General features: G+C 44.5%; 1 protein-coding gene across 3 annotated transcripts in view; it reads left to right on the forward strand.

Annotated features, from left to right (window-relative positions):
* The window catches only part of GPC1 (glypican 1), a 241,722-nt gene that overhangs the window by 91,455 nt on the left and 126,924 nt on the right, over positions 1 to 23,343 (forward strand). For all 3 annotated transcript variants that reach the window (XR_012651004.1, XR_012651003.1, XM_075031985.1), the window contains exon 2: positions 18,540 to 18,698. Coding sequence is in view for 1 of the 3 variants with exons in the window: in XM_075031985.1 (XP_074888086.1) it covers positions 18,540 to 18,698 (159 nt within the window). In the remaining 2 variants the exon portion in view is untranslated. The remainder of the gene's footprint in view (positions 1 to 18,539; positions 18,699 to 23,343) is intronic.

Raw genomic sequence — 23,343 nt, forward strand, 5'->3', positions numbered from 1 at the left:
GGACATGGTGGGGTTTTTCTCATCCTGGTTCTTGACCATCTTTATCAGCCATTTTGCTGTGCACATCCAAGATGGACACAGTGCCAGAGTCCTTTACTGGCATGATTCATCTCATCTGAGAACACGGTAGTCTGCGGTTCAGGTGCCAGCAGGCAGCAGTACACTTTGGGGTCTTCCCCAAGCCTGCCTGCAGCTGAGCCTTATGTCTCCAGCTCAAAGTGAAAGAACCAGTGCCTTTGCTCTGGTGGTTTTGTGAAGATAAGCACAATTCATTATTATTATTATAAACCACATGATTGTAAGCCTTAGTGCAACACACACTTTTAGTAAGGCCACTCCACTGAATGTTTCTTTTTCTGAGATACTGAGAGCATTCCTACGAGAAGTTTGTATTCTTTTAAAAAGAAACACCACAGGGATGCCCATTCTGCCGTGCAGACACAATGAATCCATGGCACTGCAGCTGATGGGGTTTATTTCTTCCTACTAAGCAAGCAACCTCAGCATTGCATTCAGGTAGTTAAAATCCCTAGTGTGCCTTTGTCAAGCTGCTTATCTATGAGATGAGGAAAAAGGACAGATGATGGCAAAGAAGTTCGAATGGGTGAAGTCGGAGGAAGAGATGTGAGAGAAGAACAGACTGCTGAAAAGAGGAAAGGTTGGCTGAATGGCACAGGTCGCTCTAACGCAGAGGTTTCCCAGCAGCAACAGGTCTCAGGAATTTAACTGGTAGGTGGTAAAGCTACAAGGGACTGTGATCTTCTGGAGCGCCCTCCTGCAAAACCCATGCCATAGGATCACTAGGCATTAATTCCTTTTTAAGGCAAACCCACCCCTTTGACATCTGATCTCAGCCCCACACAGCTGAGCAGGGAGAGGAATCCTTGGCTTCTCTGAATACTAATCAGCAATGAAAGTGGAATTTGCTAGGAATTAAAGTAGATAATATGAATAAGGGACACCTTGAAAATTGCCCATGTTAGAGTGTGATAAGGCTTTGAGATCATTTTCCTGTCCTGAAACTCTTTTACCGTTTTTGTTTCCACATAAAATCTTGGTAGCTTTGAACTGCCTCAGGAAGTATAGGCTAACTTGTTCGTGTGACCCTTGGATCCCTTTATTGAAATATAATGTTTCAGGCTAGGAAAAAAAAAAAAACTAAAATCCATCTAGAAGTCCACATCTTCTGGCAGGCAAAAACATGAAATCAGAATACTTTCAGGACTTGTGAAGGAAGCTCATCTTTGACAATATCCTTAATTACAGAGTCTAAAGGGTCATAGCTAGGAACTAGTTGGCCATTTGGCGCGGAGTATGCAAAGTCCACCTTGGAGGAACTGTTGGTTCAGGCCAGTAGGGTCTATAAAGCATCTTGCAGCATGCTTCACTTCTGAAAAGTGCCACTTCAAGCCAAGGTTCAAGCTCCTGACATCAGGTCAGTCACTGTATAGTGGTTGTGATTAAAGTAATTGAGCAAAAGGCTTTGCCTGTGTTCGGACAAACATCCCTCTGCTGTTCAGAAGAGGACTGATAGATATGACAGCTCTTCCCAATTTGGCTAACCTGCTGTTAAACACAGGTGGCTTATAAGAGTTGAAAGCACTGGGGGTCCAGTCCCTCTGCTTTTGAAGTCAGCGGGAGTTTTGCCATCGACTTCAGTGAGAGCAGCTTCAGGCCTCAGGTGGGCAACAACCTGAAGTTACAGCAAGTGCTTTGCATCATGTTGAAAAGGAGCTGGATTTCTAACAGCAGCTCCTCTGCAAGGAGATCTGATCCATTCCCATTTGTTCCCCTTGTCAGATGCTGCCCCAGAAGTCAGTAGTTTAGTGTCTCTGCTGGCTTAAGGCAACCACTGATCAAAGTGCAGGTTTTGTTATTTGTGCACCCTAATAAATATCTTTTTAAGGCACATACAGAACTCTGTAAGCAGCGAGAGGAGCCAGTTGTCAGTGGAAGGTCATGCTGGGATAGAAGCAGGGATGTTTCCTCTGTGTCCCCGGTAAGCCAGGTGATTGCAACTTGCTGTGAGGGAAGTGGGGACTTTCAGGAAAACAAAGGTTTTGTCTCACAGGAGCTGTGGAGTTTAGAGTATAGCTGCTGCGCTGCCAATCCAGCACTGCTCACTTACTCAGCACGAATGTGGGGAACCACAGCATAGGAGTGAAAGGGGTCAAAGAAGAGGAAAAAGAAGGAGGAGCGAGTGGGTGATCTGCATCAGTGAGAAGAGCCTGGGAAGGAGCCAGAAGAGATGACAGTCGACCTGCTGGTCCACCACACGGTCTTCTCCTTCCTGCAGTAATGCAGTATGGTCCACAGCTGATGAGTCGTATGTGTGCGAGGACGTGTAGAATCTGTTGATTACAGGAGAAGAGTTGCATACCTTTCATAAATGTAGCAGAGAACTCTCACGGTCGAATTTCAGAGACAGGGGCTGAAAGACAGGTGGAAGACAGGGACTTTGTTTTATTAAAGGGTTAAGTTCTGTATGCCAAGGGAAGGAGGGCAATCTGGAGTGCTGAGGAAGCTGAGGGAGGCAGTCCTACTCAGAAAGGAGGGGAGGGGACTATTTCATAGCGGGGGAGAGGTATCTGCTGTCTTCCTGCTCCAGTGAGGCTGAGTGATGGGCATCACAAATGCCAGGGGGGACCTCAGCAGGAATGGGACAAACATACTCTGCTGACGGCTAGAATTTTAACTAGATCAAAAATAGACAGTGTGTGAAGTGTATTAATTAAGTGGTTTTCAGCTGTCACAGGGAATGAGGATGCAATTAAAGGTGCAGATCTTGTTGCATCCTCTTATTTCTAATGCTGGATAAGTATAGTTGACTGTCACTCTCACATCCTGATGGATGTGTTGTCCTGATTCCCAGATGAGGTTCAAGAACCTCCCCTACAATCTATACCATTGCCTGACATCCCAGCTAAGGAGACGGACAGGTCATAACATCTTGGGGAAATGGAGGATTGAAAAAGTCCTCTGAGACCATGTCATCTCAGTGGATACAGCAAATAGGAGTTGCTGAGTAGAGTATATTTAGAGCTGTTTGCCCAGCCTGTTTCTAAGCATCCCCAGTGACAACACCTGTTCCTGTGAGATTTCCACTTGGATTTTCTCCAGTGCAGGTTCACCGAGGCTCACCGTGACTGGCATTCAAGCTGTGTGAGCCCATATGGTAGGAGAGGAGCAGTCCCTCAGCAGTACCCTGGGGAAGCCTGAAGGCTGGAACATGGCTTGCTTATAAACACCAAAACCAGGAGAATTGCACAGTGTTTACTTCCATGGGTGCTCAGAGGAGGAAATCCTCTCCAGTTTCCTGCCAAATTGGTCTGTAAAGGCCACATAGTTAGCTGGTGAGAGGCAAGCAACCTGCACACAAGTATGACAGTGTTCTGCTCTAGGAGCTTTTGCTTCTCTGTGGGTACTACGTTTTATGTAAGTAGCTCAGAAACAAGCCAAGAGGTGGGCAGGGCCGGGGAAAGAATGCTGCAAGGCATTGCTGAAAAACATATTGATCTTGGTGGTAGTTATAGTGTCATTTACTTACTGGTCAGACTGGTATTATATTTTTCTTAAGATCTTGCAAAAAGAGGAAGTGCTTTTGAATTATATTCATGACTTACGCTAATAGTGGCCAGACTGGTGAATGTGTGGATGTAGTATATTGCATCTTTAAGAGTGCCAAGAACATTTCCCTGTGGCTTAACTGAATCTGGAAGTGGAGTTGACTTGCAGACTTGATAAAACTGCTTTCTGAATCCTGGGGATGGTCCCTTCTTTTTTGCTAAGATGAGAAAGAAAAATTTGGTGACAGTATTATTGTGCCGTGATGCACAAAGCATGTGATTATTCAAGAGAAAAGCATCTTAGTGAGAACAGAGGGATCAAAAGGAGAGTTTGCCACTTTGTCTGGGATCCTGGGTTTCGCCCTAGTTAAGTACCTGGGACTTGATGTATGAGATGCACTTTGAAGCACTACAGATTTTCCCAGCTGGGAATAATATGCCTCCTTGGATACACTGTATTGGTGTATTGGTTTTATGTGGCAAGGTTTTGGTAGCAGGGGGGGGTTACAGGGGTGGCTTCTGTGAGAAGCTGCTGGAAGCTTCCCCTGTGTTCGAGAGAGAGCGAGCCCATACCAGCCGGCTCTAAGATGGACCCGCCGCTGGCCAAGGCCGAGCCAATCAGTGATAGTGGTAACGCCTCTGTGATAACATTTTTAAGAAGGAAAAAAGTTGGGAGAGTGAGAAACAGTCGCCGGAGAGAGGAGTGAGAACATGTGAGAGAAACAACCCTGCAGACACCAAGGTCAGTGAAGAAGGAGGGGGAGGAGATGCTCCAGGCGCCGGAGCGAAGATTCCCCTGCAGCCCGTGGTGAAGACCCTGGTGAGGCAGGCTGTCCCCCTGCAGTCCAGGGAGGTCCACAGTGGAGCAGATCTCTACCTGCAGCCCGTAGAGGACCCCACGCCGGAGCAGGTGGGTTCCCAATGGAGGCTGTGACCCCGTGGGAACCCCACGCTGGAGCAAGGCTCCTGGCAGGACCTGCGGATCTGTGGAGAAAGGAGCCCACGGAGCAGGTTTTCTGGCAGGACTTGTGACCCCGTGGGGGGCCCACGCTGGAGCAGTGTGCTCCTGAAGGACTGCACACCTTGGAAAGGACCCATGCTGGAGCAGTTCGTGAAGAACTGCAGCCCGTGGGAATGGCCCACGTTGGAGAAGTTCATGGAGGACTGTCTCCTGTGGGTGGGACCCCACGCTGGAGCAGGGGAAGAGTGTGATGAGCCCTCGCCCTGAGGAGGTGAAGCGGCAGAAAATAACGTGTGATGACCGTAAACCCCATCCCCGTCCCCCTTGTGCCCTTGGGGGGGCTTGGTGGAGAAATCCGGGAGTGAAGTTGTGCCCGGGAAGAAGGGAGGGGTGGTGGGAAGGTGTTCTGAGATTTCATTTTATTTCTCATTACCTTACTCTGGCTGATTTGTAATAAATTGAGCTAATTTTCCCTAAGCTGAGTCTGTTTTGCCCGTGACGGTAATTAGTGAATGATGTCTCCTGTCCTTATCTCAACCTGCAAATTTTTTGTTATATTTTTTTCTCTCCCCTGTCCAGCTGAGGATGGGGGAGTGATAGAATGGCTTTGGTGGGTACCTGGTGTCCAGCCAGGGTCAACCCATCACAATTGGGAGAACTAAATTTAGGTTTTTAAAGTTGCATCTTTTACTGACTGGCCCATGATGTTTTTTTAAGGTGGCTGCAGAAGACTGAAAGCTTACATCTAAGGGAAAAGAGGTGAAGAAAAAAATTGTGCAGTTTGCATTTAAACTGAACCTGCTACTTCTTAGCAACACTCAAGTGAAAAAGACCCAACAACCAAAATGTCAAGAATGGATCTTTTTCAAGTTAGAAATTCCTGAAATTACAGAGCTTTTCCTTCACCCATCTTATGCATTTAGCTGAGTGCTTAATGAATGACAGTTTCTCTAATATATTCCCTAATCATAACGATATTCTATGGAGACCAGTTACAGCATCGTTATCATCTCTTACTCTATGAACATGTTATGTTAGGTTAATAATGGTTGCAGTGGGAAAGTGTGATCCAGCCCTCTGAAGCCAAGATCTTGCTAACATTCCTGTAAATGATTGAAGGTACATGAATAATCTTACTGAGTTCATTTGCCTCTTAATTTCTAACTACCACCTTGAAAAGCAGATTCAAGTAGTATATCTAGGAATTCTGCTTTGTACTGTTTTTAAGACATGGCAGGAGTTCAGATCCTTGCCGTAATGCAAATACTGTGGTTGCTACAATTTGTAGCAGAGATAAGTACTTTCATCTAAAAGGAGAATTTTTCTTTTATGGTTTCCACAAATCATAGTGGTCAAGGTGGTGGTGTGTCTGCTTTCCTCCCAATCAGAAGAGATTGTGTTGCTGTTCTAGTCCTCTGAAGAGTGCATTGGGATAGCAGAGAGCTTGGTGACAGCTGCCCTCAGGAATGCTGAGTGGTACCTTGCAAACACTCTCATCTTTGTCACCTCTGCCAAGCTGTCCGAGGGGAAGCTCATTAGTGCTGGGGCGGGAAGCTCAAGGAAGGCATGCGCATTGCAAGGTGGTAGAAGCTCAGAGGTGGCCCAATTTCCCATGTGCCAACATCAAGGTCCAGGAATACACTGTTTGAAGCATGGTGGTGTTACACAGTGGCATCTGTTTCACTAGAAAATCAAATTGCCTGGATAAACTAGTTTGTTCTTTAAAAACCTGTGCACCAAAGATACTTATGTGAACACTCAGACCGTTCACAGTGATCCAGTTCCAGACTGAGACTTGCAAGTGTTCAAGCTCACAGTTTTACACTGTTTTTTTCAAGCTGGGTAACTGTTCCACCACTCTGAGCTGGAACTGCACTTGAAGCAGTTACCTTCTGATGTGTGCTGATTGTGGCATGCAGTGACAACCAGGCATAGTGCCCAGAGACTGCTGTACCTTGCTAGCGTGTGGTCCATATGTGTGAAAGTAAATCTAATTCATATCCAGGGATGCTGAATCTCTAGGATGCTTCAGACAGCCAGTTGGAAAAGAGCAAATGCATTCTTCTGATGTTCAGACAAATGCAAACAGCAGTCTGTTTCTCTTGAGTAGTTGAAAATGTTGTGAAAGGCTCTATTTAATATTGTCTGGGATAAAATGTCCCACTGAGATGTTTTGCCTGTCCCTTTCCCTTCCTCATGCTTCTTCTTAGTGGTCCCAACCATGCCTGTGTATGTGCTGAAATGTGAGCCCTAATGGAAGAGTCGGGTAGGCGGGGAGGAAGTAGCTGGGCAAATGTAGGTCTTAAGGGCAAGTCCAGCAGAAAGTAATCTCTTATAATCCCTGGAAAATGTTATTTCAAAGAAAGAAAGATGTAAAGAAACGTAAAAGAAATCTAACAGCTCTGTCCCATGAAATGTAAACCCATCTTCGGCACTAGATGAATATGCAGGGTTTACTCTGAGTGTAAAGACCCCATAATGCATAGCAATTAACACCATAGATAGTAATACTTATGAATACGTCCAAAGGAAAGTTGAGTTGTAATTGTTGTGGGAATTGCAACTTCAATTTTTTAAGACTTCTATATTTGAAAATGCCCGCTAAATTGATATTTTTGATCCTGTTAACCACACAAAGACATGCACAGGAACTAAGCATCAAAGAACATGGGAGAAGTGTTTTTTGTTTCTTTGAGTACTGCTACAGCCTCAGAAGTATGAGGGGACTTGAAAGTGTGTGTGTGGGAATCTTTAAATGGTTTAAAAAAAAATAAAAATCCTTGCTCTAAAATTTCTACTGCCAAATTTCATCATAGATAAATTCCTTGCAGCTGAGCTGCAAACCTCTATGAAAATAGGGGTTTACAGTGGAAACACTGACTAACTATAGCTATGCAGTCCCATGAATAATGACACTCTAATTATGCCTTATGATTTACCAAGACCTGGTTTCTGTAGAGCTTGTGAGCTTTTGCTGGTTGCTGGTTTTGAGAGCAAGGTCTTTTTTTCTTGACTGTGGTTTGCTTCCTTTTGTTCATATTATGTTGGCACATACTTTTTGAAAAGCTTTTCTCTGAAGGGAGCTGGGCAGACAGCTATGATTAAGTATGAAATGATTGGGTGAGCTGTTTGTCAAAGTTATAAATAGGATACCACACAAACCCAACACTAATCTCACTGAAAGACAGATACTGGCAACATTTCTTAGTCATCTGTTCCTGACGCTCAGGGGAGAACAGCTACACTTCCATTAAGTTTTCAAACAGAAGTTGCCTAAAATAAATTTCTCTGGTAAAATTTTGGGCATATGCACTATGAGCCACACTGAGATCTAGCAGGGCGTTGGAGTTTTAAATGTTTGTCCCAGTTTAAGCCTGGTCCTCTGGGTCACCCCTCTGTGCGGGGGTGAAAGGTGATGGTTTGTGGAAACAGAAATCTGTTCGTGAAACGTTTGTGGCAGGACCAGCCTGATGCCCTCAACTCCTCATACCACTGGATTAATTTTAAGGGTAGAAGTAGAGCTCTTTATGAATAACCATTGCATCTTTGGGTTTACAGGCAGCTTTCTGTAATCTGCTTTTGGAAGATGAGATGGAGGCATAAAAAGAAGAGCGATGGCACAGGTTTCACCTACGTGCTTCTGCAACCGGAAGTGAAAGGCAGCATATTTAATTCCTTCTGCTGCAGATCTCTCACGTGCAGTGGCCAGAGGCTTCTGCAAGACTCCAGCCTTGATGCTGGTACTCATCCATCCAAGTTCTGCATCAGCTGCATCAGCTTTGTCAAACTGGAGGTCTGCAATTTCATGTTCCCGCAAGATTACCCCATACTTGCCATTTCCTTTCACGGTGGCTCAAATTGTAGGAAAGAGCTCCACAGTTCTTCAGCACTTTTGCTGCTGGCCAAAACATTTATGTGACAAATAAAGCAAAGCAATAGCTGAAGAAGAAAGAAGCATTTCTCGGGCTGATAAAAGCTTCAAGTTGCAAAGTGAAAAAGCCCACAGCAACCCGAATTTGCCCCTCCAATCCTGCGCCTTCCCACATCCCTGCCAATACATACAGCAAAGAGATTTAGAGGAAGTATAAGCACTCCTAATTTATGGCACAAGCCAACTCAGCATAGGTAAAGTCTTTTAAATTTTTACAAAGATCTAAAAAAGGGTGATCTTGAATTTGTGGGGTTCAGACAGTTCGTGACATGCATCTTTTTATTTTTGATTTTGAAAAGTGTACACACATTTATGGAATTTAAGATTAATGACTGTCATTAAATGTAATTTCTTAAATTTTTAGGCATAGGCACTTTGGTTTGCGAACTCTCAGAATCAGATTCAGATCCAAGAACTTAGTTTGTTTAATAAGTATTTAAAGACAAGGTTTTTTGCAAACTCAGGAGTCATTTTCATTCTTACCAGCAGACAGAGTGGTTGAGGTTTTTTAGTTTGTTTATTTTCCCTTGGGAGATTTTTGTTGCTAGAAGGCAAGATCCTTCTTGGACACAAACAGCCTCCTGCAGGAAGGGAATGAGCCACCCATGCAGTCGCCAGTGCTAGTGTCTGTAGCTGTGCTGAGCAGGAGGAGGCAGCGTGCGGTCCTCACTTGGGCGAGCTAGCAACCAGGAGTGTGGCTCATCAAGGTGGGCAGCCGTGGCAGCCCACTTGTGCATCATGCCCAGCCTCCTCCTCCGGTGTGGTACGTCCTGCTCATCACAGCATCCTGTGAGGGGGGCAGAGGGATAAGAAATAGGGGGTGCTCTGTAGGAGCCCAGTGTTGAGCATGTGTCTGAGACCCAGAAAGATGGATTTTCATGGTTTTCACACCAGCATCTACTGCTTGAGCAGCTTTGCTGGGGCTAGAAGGAAATGTTCTCTAAATGCTGACTTCTCCATGAGAGGTTAATCCAAGTTTGTTCTTTGCACTGAAATGATTGGGACTGGCTACAAGCCCTCTCTGTTCTTAAGCAACAATCTTACAAGCTTGCTGAAGCTCCTTAGTCTCTTTATCCCAAAATAGCCCAAAGTGCAGTATCACCATTTTCCTTGCAGGGCTTCAGCAGTGGGACTGGAAAAGCCTTTTGGTTTTGACCAAACCCTTCATCAAGTTCCTGTCATGGATTTTTTTTTTTTTTTTTTTAAATGGAGAATAAACCAAAAGCCTTCACCTCTTAAACCTCTTAGTGGGAAAGGCATCTTTAATCCTCAGTTTACTACTGAGATTCCTTTTCCAGTCTGATCCTTCTGGCAGCAAGCTGCCAGGGCACAGGGAAGAGCTGACAGTTTCTCCAGAAGGTATTTTTCTGAGAAGGAATTGGAAGAAAAGATTCTGCTTAATGAATTGCTCTGTCTCCTATGTAATAACATATTTATGTTGTTATGAAGCCTCCAACGAAGCTGCATCTGATAAGAGTGATAGGTTTCCAGTTTGATCTTATTTTAGGTTGCATCAAACCGAGGATAAAAAGACTCTTTGTTCCAAGAAGAAAAAGAGAAAAAAAAGAACCAAAACATCTGGTGAGAAGCTGATGTGCTCAGGACAACTCTGAAAGAGGTTGATAGTGATGGATTACGACACACAACTTCAATACGTCCCCACAAGTGTTATGTGAAGAGACAAGATAATTCTTTCCTTGTCTAAGATTCTTTTTAAGAGTTTTCTGTTTTTCAGAGAAGGGGAGAGGAAAGAGTGTAACGGTGAACTCCCTGTGTGTTTCTCCATGATACTTGCAACTAGTCTAGTCTGAACTGAAGGCTTCTTTCAAGACTCATGTATTTGGAGAGTGCTAATTGTAGACCATATCCCGGCTCCTCTTTGAAGCCTTTCATGATGGATCATCTCCTTTGCTGGAGCAGAGACCTGCTCAGGAGCTCCCCAACGGAGGATCCAGTGCCCAGAAGAGGACCTGAGGAGCGCTGGGTTTTGGTGTGTTCAGTCAGGTCTGCTAGATAGAAGTCCTTCATTGCTTGTGGTACCTGAGGATTTGGCCCTTATTCTTTCCTTCCTCTCTCAAACCACTAAAAAAGGTATTTTCTACTGCAAATTATGAAGTGTTTCCTACTTTGTCCTTAAAAACAGGCTTGCATCATTGCACCCTGTGCTGATTCCTGCTGCATGTGCACAGCTTGCAGTTGGAGGTAGAGTCAGACCCATGTAGCTAAGGGCAGATCCGGGTCCTGAGTGAGAAACTGGGGGAGCAGTGTGATAGGAAGGGGTGTTCTGTTTCATTCAGAAAGACACTCCCAAAACCCAAAGGAGCAATGCGTGGGTAAAGTGCTTTCATGCAGATCTTTTCAGTAAGAATCAAGTCTGTTGTCAGCATTTGTGACATTTTCTCTGTTCCCTTTCTTTGGGCAGTTTGCCACTGTAGCATACATAGGTGACATTAGGATTTTCAGACTGTCATTTCTGAAGGCACTCTTATCTACTCGGTACTTGATATTTTTCCAGGACACAGGTGTGGCTCTTTCCCCTCTGTTAATTAACTTTTTTTGCCCATGTTTGCCTGCCTTATAAATTCCTCTGACATCAGGTTCTAGGATTAAACAAATTGATACCACATTTCTAGTGTGGGTGTGACACTGAGCTGACCGCCTTGGAGCCTGAAAAATTTTGACACATGAACAGAGCAAATACAGAGGAAATTCCCATTCAGCCTCCCCTGCACCCTCCTGCCCAGCTCCCTGGGAACCAGGCTGCTGACTTGAACAGCCTGTGTTGGTAGGAAACAGGGCAGTCCCAAAGCCTTCCCACCCATCAGTGGTTTTCTGCTCCAAGGATGACAGTTGTGATATTTTTCAGAAATACCTGTATCTATTCACTGTGTCCGGGCTTCACTGTGATGCAATTACAGAACAGTGCTAACCTGGTAGGGAGCCAACTCCATGCAGTAGCCAGATTAAGTTGTCTTATTTGGTTAACAATGTTTTGGTAGTTTGTTAAATCCTGGTAGGAGTAGAAAGGTAAGGAGTGGAAAGAGCAAATCTTGCAGATTATCTGCTCTTGGTTGATCACTTCTGTTGCTATAATCCTGGTCTGAATGATGAGCTGTGGGAACAAGCATTTAATGTTTTGCTATTGTCTTGTCTTAAACATGTGCATTGTTTTAACAGAATAAGCATATTCTCTAGCTATTTTTTCCAGTTTGCTGTTTTTATCACTGGTGTGGAACGTAGTGCTTGTTTTCTTTATCTGGAACGAAAACATTAGTTCATCTCAGATAGCACAAGCTATTTGATCAGCCATCAGATGGTAAGGCATTATAAAAGCTGCTGACACGGGACAAATTCAGACCTGTGGTGTGCAGCTTGAAGAGACTTCATGCTCTTGTTATCAGTCCCTCGAGATACTCAGCTACTCCCTCAGCAGCAGCAAAGAGAAACAGGAGTTGGTTGTGCTAGAGTCAAATCCCTCTTGCCTTACTGAGGCCAGGAGGCAGCAGCAATGTGTGTGGGGAGGCCAGCGTGGATGCAGCAGGTGAGACAGCGCCTGCTTCTTCCTGCAGTCCTCCATGTGTGAGCTGTGACACTGCTCTGCAGTGGCCTTGGGCTGGCTGAGGTTAACCTGGCTCTTGCTACATAGCACATGCTGAGGTCCACGAGGGGTTTCTGCAGGGTGCTGGTGAGGCAGACAGGTTCTCTCTGGCTGTCCTCTCCCCCTCGCTGCGTTAGCTCCTAGTCTGGCTCATCCAAGATGCTCACCAAGTCCATGGGGGGGCTGGTTCCCAGCTACACCCTGCCACCTCTGTTTCTTATCCTGAGAGTGCTTCTTGGTATGAAAGTGCAGGAAAATCATGACTTCACATGGGCACAGCCCTTCCTCATGACCATATTCTGCCCCTTATTTCTTGGCCAGCCTGTAGTCCTGCCCTACCATGCATATCCTCAACCCATGGTATCTCTAAGATTGGGGAGAACATGGCTCAGTGCATTTTTATCAAAGTGTGAATGTTTGCCATACAGTACTTAACATTCAGGCCTGCTATGATTCCTCTGACATTATGCGCAAACTGAAGCCAAAAAAGACGATACTCTCAATACATAATCAGAAAATAGAAGGTATCATACTTTGCCGACAGCTGACTGCAGATCAAAGGAACAGGCTGCACGGTACTTAGCTAACACCTGCCTTTGCAATATGGGAAAATTCCTGATTTGCACTCTCCTTAATAGAGCACTCTGGTAGCCAGTTCAGTTTGATGTTAGCAGCTACTATGAGAGACCAGATGTACTCCCAGACACCTTACACAAATATTATGGGGTGTCAGTGTTGGGAAGTGGCTTGCCAGCTGATGTTTCTCGGTGCATCTAGAATGAAAAGGGCGTGAAGAGCTCTTCCAAGGGCAGTCAGCCAGAACTCTCTCCTTGTCCAAATGTTTTTTGGGTACCCCCGTTTCCTCTAGGAGTTATCCGTGACAAGACTGGGTTTCAGGGTAGCATCATGGTACTAGTGCTAGAGGCTGTGCTGTCAGATACTTATCAGTATGCACTAAATCATGTTCTCTTTAAAGATGTGTATTTCAAGAGAGATGGGGACAGGAACACCTGAAGCAGGAAAAGCTGTGAGGCATAAGGAAGGGGATTTACTTTCATTGCACTACCTCTTTGCAAGGTATTTTTAACATCTGCACCTCCTCCAGGCTCATTTTGCATCAGCTGCAGATGCTCTGACACAGTTTAAAAAAAAAAGAAGATTAAAAAAAAAAAAAAAAAGCCATGATCTGAATTACACTGTTTTGTCCTCAGTTCCTGGCTGTGATGCTCATTAGCCCGGATGGGATTTAAGTGTGAAGAGGCAGAGGGCAACAGACTCTAGTGCCTACCAGGGACGGTAGGAGAGGACTGGAGCTCCTCTGTTGCCCAGTGCTGTTGTGCCCACTGGCTGTACCTGGCTGGGGGCTGTGTCTTGGCATCCCTGCTGTGCCTGGCAGGGGGATCTCAGCATCACAGAACTTCAGCAAGCCTGATTGCCTGAGACATGTCCACCCAGAAACCCCTGAGGAGGGGGGTTGGGCTGTAGGTGTCCTAGCATGGGGGGGGGGGCTGGACGGAGGCAGCTGGGGCTCAGTTTTGATCTAGGAGCATGAGATGACTTTTTGGAGCAGTTTGATGAGCGAGTGGGAGGAGGGTTACAAATATGAGGGAAGAATCATGATGGATTTATCACAGCCTGAAATAAATTAACCTCTGGGAGGAATGATTTTGTAATGATTTGCTTTTAGATACTCTGACACATCCAAATAACCCCAAACCTTCTGCAAACATTGTAATGAATTCAATCTCCAACATCCTGTGAGAAGGATAGAAATAGCACTATTTACATGGTTAAAGGAGCCAAGGATGCTTCTCTCAGTATTGCATTTTACACCTCTGGGACTGGCATTCCCTCTTGTTTTCCTGGCTATGGAGCCTCATGGTGGGGTGAAATGCAGCAGCAGTGAACAGCTAGAGAGCTTTTCTGAACTCAGTTAGCTGAGATCCTGCAGCCCCAGTGTGTTACACTACATGCCATGGCTGCAGCAGCTCCTGGCACAGCCTGTGGCAGGTGGGCCCACGGCCAAGGGGAGCCTGCATGGGCCAGGGCAGTGAGGCCAGGAACACGTGGGGGAAGAAGCAGGGATCTGAGCCCTGTCTCAGCTCATGTCAGTGGTGGCTGCGGGCATGGCTATTCCCTCTATGGGGACACTGCCACAAAGCAGCCTGGCTCCATCCCTGAGGGGAAAGTGGTCAAGTGATTTAATATTCAGCACTCTCAAATGCAGTAACGAATTTGATAGCCAAAATGATCTGCTAACCTAGCCAGCTGAGAGGACGTTTGAAGGACAATCCACGTCCATAGCCAGGCAGTGTGATATTTTCTTGTCATCAGCCTCCTGCCTATTCCTTTCCACTCCAGGGCAGTTAATCATAAATGAGATGTTTGTTCGATGCTGTTTTCATGCATGCTCTGCCCTGTCTCCATTTCCAAGAGACCGTGAAGTCGGTGGGTTACATCCCACCCCGGCTTCGGCAGCATTTGCAAGAGGGCTGGCTCTTTCAGGGATACCTGGTTTGAACCACACATTTTGGCTGCTGAAGGCTTGGGCAGGCCAATAGTTTTCTGAAGGGAAGCCGAGCATCCCAAAGTGCATCTTCTTTTACTCACAAATGTATCTTAAATCCAGAGTGCTTAGGACAGTGCGGAGCTTGTATTAGTTCAGCCATCGAATGCACCCTGAGTGCCTCCATGCTCCACTGCGAGGGCTGCTCAGCTGGGGGTTGCAAGTCAAGGGCTGGGAGAGATGGCTGCGTTTCAGTTACAGACTTCTATGGGATAGTGTAATTCTCTTTGGGCCTGACCCAGAGTTGGCTTGAGTCACTAAGAGTGTATCTGTTATCTTAAAGGAGATTTGGAGCAGCCCTCTGCTTGCTGCTGGTTTGGCTTCTGCTGTGCTCACTTGGTTTCTGTAAAGCTCTTGCAGGGGCTGGGAGCATGTGCTCTCAAGCAAGCGGTTAGCAACACGTCAGCTGTATACAGGGAGAAATTTCTCTGACGCAGCAGTGGAGAGAACATACACTGTATCTTGCAATTTACTCCTTGTAAAACACCTCTAGCTCTCCATAGATATCTGCAGATAATCTCCTGCCAAGTGAATCCAGAGATATTTATAGTGCAGTTGCAGCAATGACATAATGTCAGGTTAGCAAACAAATGAACTTTGAAATAAAAGGAGAGCAAAAATACGGTCAAGAGAGCATTTATTTTAGAGTCAATAAAAAAAAGGTTAAATAATAATAGGGAATGTTTCAAGGGTGGGTCAGGTTAAAAAGCAAAGAAAGCAAAGCATTTTCATAGTGCTGTAAGACTGTTTTGTGTGCACTGACTTTGAATTACAAAGACAAATGATAAAAACTTTGCTTCCCACTGAGATAAGTGCTGTGGTGCTGAGTACCATACAAATGCCTGCAGAAAGCTAAGATAAATGCTCCTTCAAAAGGGATTGAAACTGCTCTGAATTTAAGCATTTAAAAAATTCTATATTCCATTCACAAAGTTGTATAAAATTAAGCAATTTTAGCTATGGGTGTGACTTTTCCCTTGCTTTCTGTCTTTTTTTCCTCTGTCTCTTTCCTCTGTTCTGTGGTGCCGGCTGGCTGGAGGTTATTTGAAGCTCTGCTAGCACAGCAAGGTGTTGGACTGATGCCACCCTGCTGAAACATGCACTCTGCTTTGCCTGGGGTGGGAGTGTGGAGGTTTTTGTCTGGTCATGTCACGTTTTAATTAGAGCGCCTCACACTTCTGCTGCTCTTTATTGTTTGTCAGGGAGCTTGGGCCGCAGCACGGGGCTCTTCCTCCCCGTCCATATTCCTCCTGGGGTCAGGCCCTGCTCTTCCTCAGAGGCAATCCCCACGCTTTCCCCCTTTCTTTCGTTTCTAAAGCCTGTGTGGGGGAATGCACCTGACCAGCAGCTTTGACAAACATGTAGGAGTCTCCTTGCTGGGGCGGCCATGTTTGCTCTCCCTAGTTTCAGGCAGGCCTCCCGCACGAATCCTGCTTGAGGAGGTAGGGGAGACCATTGCGCAGCCAGGCCCTGCTTACTGACAGCAGGCCAGGAGATGGGAGTTCCCCAGGCAGTCGGATCCCACTGCCTTATCTTGGTTTACCAAACCAGGAGATTTGTAAAGGGTTGTTCGTGGCTTACACTGAACCTGCAAGCCCTGGTGGGTAACAGCACATGGAGAAGTGGTGGAAGTGCTCATGCTTTTGGGTGCTATCAAGTACAAGGGCTAGCAGGATCAGGACCTCATCTGCAAAATTTATCAGCGACTGAGCTGGTGGTGGTAAAGGCAGTCTTTGGGAACCATTGGGAACCATTGGGATCCATTTCCTTGTTTATAGTCCTTTCAGATAGGCCGGACACTGGAAAGGCCCTTTGTCCTGAGGGCACCAAGGCGGTGTGGAAGGATGCATACTGCAGTAAAACAACTGTCAACAAAACTTCAATCCTTGTCACAAATCCTGTGGCAGCAGCAATCAGATAGAAGAGGCTGGACAAGAAGAAAGTTTTTAATCTGTCATGACAGGAAACAAAGCTGTGTCTTGTCAAAAATTTCTGCTCCCTTTTTTCTGCCTGCCTGTCACACGTCAGCAATCCTCACAATGACTTTCTTGTACAAATGCAGCTTTACAGAAATGAGCTCAGAGAATGAATTGTAACAACCTGGTTTATAAAGGAAGGAAAGGCTTAGGCAGGCACTGTAACTTAAATTGCATTTGGTATGACAAGTGCTGAGCCACAGGATGTTTATATTTGACTCCTATTTTTTGCATTGAAGCAAGTTGCTGTTTTTCCTGTTGCTTTGACGGTGTGGCACAGTGATGCCTGGGTACTCACAGGGACTGGGAGGGGAGTCCCATGGGAGACTGGAGCCCACGGGACACACTGCCCTCCCTGACGCTCCTCTCAGCCAGGAGCATGACACAAGCCTGATGATGGGAGTTATTCTCCTATGAAAGCTGGTGAGCAGCAATTCCCATCACATAGGCAGGAAGACTGCTCTGTCAGTGCAAATGCACGTGATAACCTGTTTTCCAAGAGAAGGCTCACCCCAGCACCCTGCAGAGGTTGCTCCACAGCTGTTTGTGAGCAGGGACCCAAGGGCCAGCAAAATGGAAACTCATCCTGAATGGCTTCTGCCTAAAATACATCAACTACAGAGCATTCTGGTCAAAATTGCTCTTAGTCAAGCTACTAATGACATGGCATTCACGAGGGTAGGATGCATGCCCAGTTTCAAAGATCTTTTACGCTCAGGCGCCCATTTGCTAAGGGTTCTATCCTGGAAATAGCTAAGGACTTTAATGGGAAACTCTGTAGGACTGTGCAAGTTCAGGATTTGAAGCTGTCAAGACACACAAGATAAAACACAATTTTAAATATATGTTTCAGCTCAGCTATGACGTTAAGACAGCAGTCCTGTAAAACTGCCAGCAAAATCATTGGCAATCCCAATCCAATTATGTTAAGCATGGTAACTTCTTTGTAATTGGTTTATCTCAGTGCATGCTTGGAACAAGGAGGGTTTTTATTCTTTAAAAAAATAACCCTGATGTTTGATTTCATTCAAATGAATTCTTATTGCTGGGTAAGGAGAAATGTAGGGTGTGTTTGCAGGTGGATGTGTCTTTGTTTGTAAGGACTCATAAGAACTTAGGCAATTATTTTTAAAATGTTGCTGACTCTGCCTATGCAAACGCTTGCTTCTCCACAATAAAGAGATTGCAGAGGACAGGAGGAGCTCCCATACTGAAGAATTTTTCAATTTGACTGCCGAGTCCTCTTGCCTTTCCTGTCCTTCCCTATAGCACAGGGTATATTCAGTCAATGATTGTCATGGCAACCCTTTCTTGGGTGGTCTCATCTCTTTCTGGGAGATAAATTTTTCATTGAAAAAATAGTAAATGGGCAGATTTCAAAATGTGTGGAGGGGAATTAGTCACCCAAATTCCACTGGCATTCAGCACATCTCTGTCTCACCTCTCTGGTTATGGAAATGCCTTCTCAGGATAGGTTTTTTGGGTGGGTTGGTTTGGGAGGAGGGTGAGCGCATTGGAGTTGGTTTTTCTTGACAAAGTCTTTTCAAATAGTTGTTCTAATATACATGTTGAGTCTAATGAGGACTACTAGTATGTCATTTAATCAGAGACTTCCATGTCTTCTGGAATTCTAGGCAGAGCTGGAATTCTAGGGCAGACTTTGAGCAGGAGACACTTATATTTCCCTTTTCCTTGCCCCATGTATGAATTTTATCTCCTTCACTTTTCCTTCCCTCACAATCAGCAGTGAGAAAATTTGTACCTGCATTCACACCAACCACTGTACTAATGCAGGGTAACTCAAATTAGGGGGTAAACATGTAAAGTCTGATGCAGATCCAGGTTACTAGGGAGCTGGAATATTTCTATGCTGAGGTTGTCTGGAGTGAATTCCTTCCTTTTCCAGACCTGGCCATTCAACTACATTTTCTTTCATTTTAGGGGAGCACCTGCGAATCTGCCCACAAGGCTATACCTGCTGCACCAGCGAGATGGAGGAGAACTTTGCAAACAAAAGCCGAAGTGAATTTGAAGCCATGATGAAAGAGGCTGGTCGCTCTGTGCAGACAACCCTAACAGCGCAGCACAGAAGCTTTGACAGTAAGTAAAACCTGCTCGGTTCCCCCTGCTCAGGATCCAGTCACTACTTAACTTTCCAAGCACTGTTCAATCCAGGGATTTGTGCTTGACTTGCCTTCTTCTGCATCTTGCTCAATAATTTGCGTGAAATGTTGACCTTCAATAGGAATTGTACCTCTGGCAGTGTTTTTGCAAGACCAAGTCATTTTGAGAACTTCATTTCAGTGAAGCCATTGAAGGATGCTGGCAAGCACTCATACCAACAAATTGCATAACTTGGCACTGCAACAGCTTTTACGAGCATGGCGTAATCGAGTCTTACCACAGCAGCGTAACATTTGAGGTAGTGATGTAAAACTTGGCACTATGCCTTGAGCTATAAGTTGAACAATATGGTAAAGGTGAGTGGATAGGCCTCACTAGGTGGGGAGGGTTTAAGGAGGCATGGATTTTTCTTGTCCTTTCCACATAGATTGCAAATGAAAAGGTGGTTAGTTCACATTCGATGCTTATACCTTTCAGTTTCATACAAATATCAGAAAATGTACAGCAGTGAGGGTTTTAGAGGCTGTGGCACATAAGATGTCATAGAGAAACATAATCTCCAAAGTACAAGTATCCCTCCTAATGTGCTAAGCAAAGGCTAAGGATGTCTCTCTTACTTTTATTGTTCCCTGAAGAATCCATTCTGCAGTGCACAGTAAGCCTCAAGGTCTGAAGGCCACTGGAAATAAATGGTTTATTGGCAAAATTGAGGTGACCTATGACTCAGAAACTGTATCCATTATCAGATTTTGAAGAAGGTCAGACATTTAGAATCACAGTCCTCCTAACTTTATCAACAGTCATCACATGGAGTTATCATGAAAAGAATAGGAGTTAGGGAAAGAAGCTGTAATAGCCAGAAAGGTGGAATTGGAAATTTCAAGCAGTAAATAATAGATCTAAAGAAATAACCCTGACCTTCAGGGAGCTGATAACCAAGATTAAGTGCTTTTGCACTAAATAGAAAGAAAAAGCAGTGCATCTCTGCAAAATGCATTGTAACTGTGTGGCCAAGGTTGACCACAGCAAAGGCATTCCTTTAAAAGCTCAAAACTGATTGATTTTCACCTGCCTTAAAAAGCGATAACCAGGATTTTCAAAAGAGCCTTACAATGCTGGTTGCTCAGACTAATGTCTGAATGGGACCTGATGTAGCTGCCACTGAGAGTGATCACTGACCTCTGAAATCCAGCCCTTTGCAAGGGTTAATGCAGAACATCCACCAGCCTTGGCACCTTCTCCCTCCACTGCCGGTTGCAGCATTGGCTGGTATATCTGCTCTTTATTTTTTCCACAGACACTCAAAAGAACATAGTCCTATATCTGTCATGTAAGAGAGTGCAAAATTTGATGGAAGCTTTGAGGATTATATTGACGAGCAGAAATTGCTTAGTGAAGAACTGGTTTAGTATGAGTGTGATGTTTTGGAGGATTAATAATAGTAACAGCCATAAGAATAATAGTAAGCAAAACCAAGCATATGAAAGGGGGATGCTTGTGTTGAGATGCCAGTTAGAGCTGTAAGGGCTTTCTTTTTTTTTTCTTTTTTTTTTTTTTTTATTTTCTCCCTTGTTCCCCAGCATTTTACAAAAAGAGATCTTCATTTCTGCGGTGCATACCTGAGTTTCTTTTAAGCATCAAATAAAGTAAGTGTTCAATAAGCCAAGTATTACTTAAGACCATAATGCACAGATCATTGGTGTTTTGCAGTGGGAATAACCTCACTTGAGCCCACAAGGCCAAGAAGATGTCTCCTGCTCCTATTATACCTTTTTGGTTTGTTTAACTACCCTTGCAATCAATATAGAGTTTATAATTTATGCAAGACATGATTTAAAAAAAATAATTCATCACATTATGTCCGAGTTTCAAGTATGACTTTACCTACAAGCAGTATTATTATTTTTTCTTTAGCTACTGTATAGATGGTTTAAAATTGAGGGAGTTCTGGTGATGGGGCAATGGAATCACCTCAGCTCCTGAAACATTGCCATAGAAACCACCCTATCTTCCAGTTAATGTTATTAGTCTCACTGTTAACAAGACTTGTTGCAGGTAGTGGTGTTTCAAGCTGTTCAATAGAAGAGTTTTTTAATGTCAGATTGATGAGTTCTAGTCTTTCTGGCACCGGCTGCCTGGTTTTGCTGGATTTCCTTAGCAGCAGCTTAGAGTGCGGGTTTTGGTGTTGCAGAGGTATGGATGCACAGCTTGTCTTCATATTAATGATTTCGTTTGGCCTTAGGAGGACGTAGTGGAGGAGGCTCCACTGGATGGGGATGTCTAACACTTTCTCATAGTATTTGCAGCCTGGAGATCAGATTATTCCTATATTCTCTGCTACCAGGTGTGGCATATTGAACTTTAGGCCTGGAGCTGTCTTTTTTAGATTCATCACAGTAAATCTTGCTTCTGTAATCTCACCGCTGATCATGGCAATAGTCTCTACTTGTAAATTGCCCTGAAGCTCCAGCTAGAAAATAGCAAGGCTACAGCAATCTGCCTCTGAAATAATATTCTCCATGCTAGTGTTCAACATTTTGCTTTAGAGAATAATTCATCCTTGCAGGTTGTGCTCTGTAAAGCCCTAAATTGTCAGAGCACCTCTACTCTGAGCTATGGCTTTGTCCCATTGCAAGGAATTATAATCTGTTGTTTCAGTCTCACTGGCTGCTTTTGGGGCAAACACTGGCTAAGAGCAGAGTGTCCTTTATCTCATAGAAAGTATTTTTAGAGAAAATATACATCTGAAATACAGATGACGTATGATAGGTATAGCCATATATTCAAAAGTGATATACGTGGAACAGGATCCTATGGTTTGAGTGCTCTCTCTGCATAGCAGAGGATACATGCCTTCTGGGATGCCCTTCCTCCAGGATCTGCCAGGGCTAAATTTGAAGTTTAACAGCCTACAGTATTGCTTAGCTGCTTACTAGTGCATTTGTTGTTTTGCTTTAGCTTATTGTAGTTAGCAGGATTTGGGGGCATGAGATTCGAGCTAGACGTGGTCATTGGCTTGGTGTTAACCTTTTAGCCGAAAAGGTAGAATTTTGCTCTACAACTGATTGGTTTTAATTTAAAAAAGAAAAAAAAGCACACTGATTGGGATGGGAGCAATGGGATCGTATGCTTTTGATAAGTCAGTGTTAGGGAGGACTTTGGGGTCAGGGTAGCGGTATTTCATTAGCAGGATTATATGCACAAATTCTTTTTTAATTCTGATGTCCCAGGGCTCTTGGTCAGGCTGAGGGGGGGCGTGTAGTTACCTGGGTGCACAGCCTGTGGCAGGGACCTACTGAAGGCTGCTAGGTTGGTTTTGGTTAGAGTTTATTTGCCTGGAAAATTGTACATACCCCATATTTTAAGAGAAAAACCTGAATAATGAAAATGAAAACAACATAGGAGTCTTGGAGGCAGCTGGGACAGTCTCTGTTGAGACTGGTACTAAATATTGTTTTAAAGATGCTACCGACAATTATACGTGCCTCAGAGATTTTAATTGCAGAATGTGCTTGTTTTCAAACTGTTATTATCTCAGTGGATGGGAAATTTTCGATATCTGTTGTTATAAAATGAAATACTTTGACAAGGAACTTTGTTCAAGCAGATTGTTTCAAGAAACTGAGGAGAGTTGCCTGTTGCCCCCTCTGCCGGCTGCAGAACGGGAGTTAGCCAGTGAAGTCCTTTGGTTCTTGAGTTGTGCTGAGAGCAAGTTATAAACATTGGGCAGGCTGGGGGGGATTCCTTGGGAAAATGAGCTTTTTTATTTGCATATCACACAACTGTATGTCAGTGTTGCACAAAGTCCTGGGACTTTCAAACTCCTGTCCTTCCCAATGAAGCTTGTGCCTCCACACTCTATTACAGGGATGAGCCTAGAAAAACCTCTGGACCATGCAGGAAAGGCCAGAGGAGTGATTTGTGATGCCTGGTCAGAGCAGTCGCGTTCAGAACCAGTGCAGCCTGGGAAGGCTGCACGGGCTGGAGCTCTACGGCTGGCAGAGGACACGGAAAGAGGGAGCAAGAGCAAGTGGTGCTTAGAGTGACAGTGAGGGGCTACAAGCAGCAAGGAACAAGGCTGTTTTTCTAGTCTTGATGAAAGCTCCCTTGTTGAGAGTTTAATCCTTGTCCGTCTCTCTCTTTTCTCCCTTTTTCCCCACTTAAATCACTTTTTAATAATACTGCAATGCTGTGCCAATCTTTCCTTCCCAATCATTTTGGTACACTTAGCAAGCGCTCCCTGTGTGTCTGCTGACCTTTAGCTGTGAGCCAGGAAATCTGTCCTTTCAGAATTGTTTCATGTTTTCAGGAAATATCAACAAGCCGAACTGAAAATCTTGGCTTTTATTCCACACTGCACAGTCTAAAAATGATTTGTAGCTCTCATAAATTCTGGGATTTTTAAGCTGTGGCAATCAAATGCAGATTAAAAATTATGTATTTCGTAAGTGGCTGCTCATTGGAAAGCTGATGTCATGTAAAAGCTTTCGTAATGTCCACTGTTGCTAGCTGGAAATTGCGTATGCAAACACAGACCATACAGATAATTAACATTATCTGAGAGTTAGTTTTAGACAGTTACATATTTCTTATGAAGATGAATCATTGTTTTAAATGTTAC

The sequence above is a fragment of the Buteo buteo genome, chromosome 7 (genome assembly GCF_964188355.1).
Source record: "Buteo buteo chromosome 7, bButBut1.hap1.1, whole genome shotgun sequence".
NCBI lineage: Eukaryota > Metazoa > Chordata > Aves > Accipitriformes > Accipitridae > Buteo > Buteo buteo.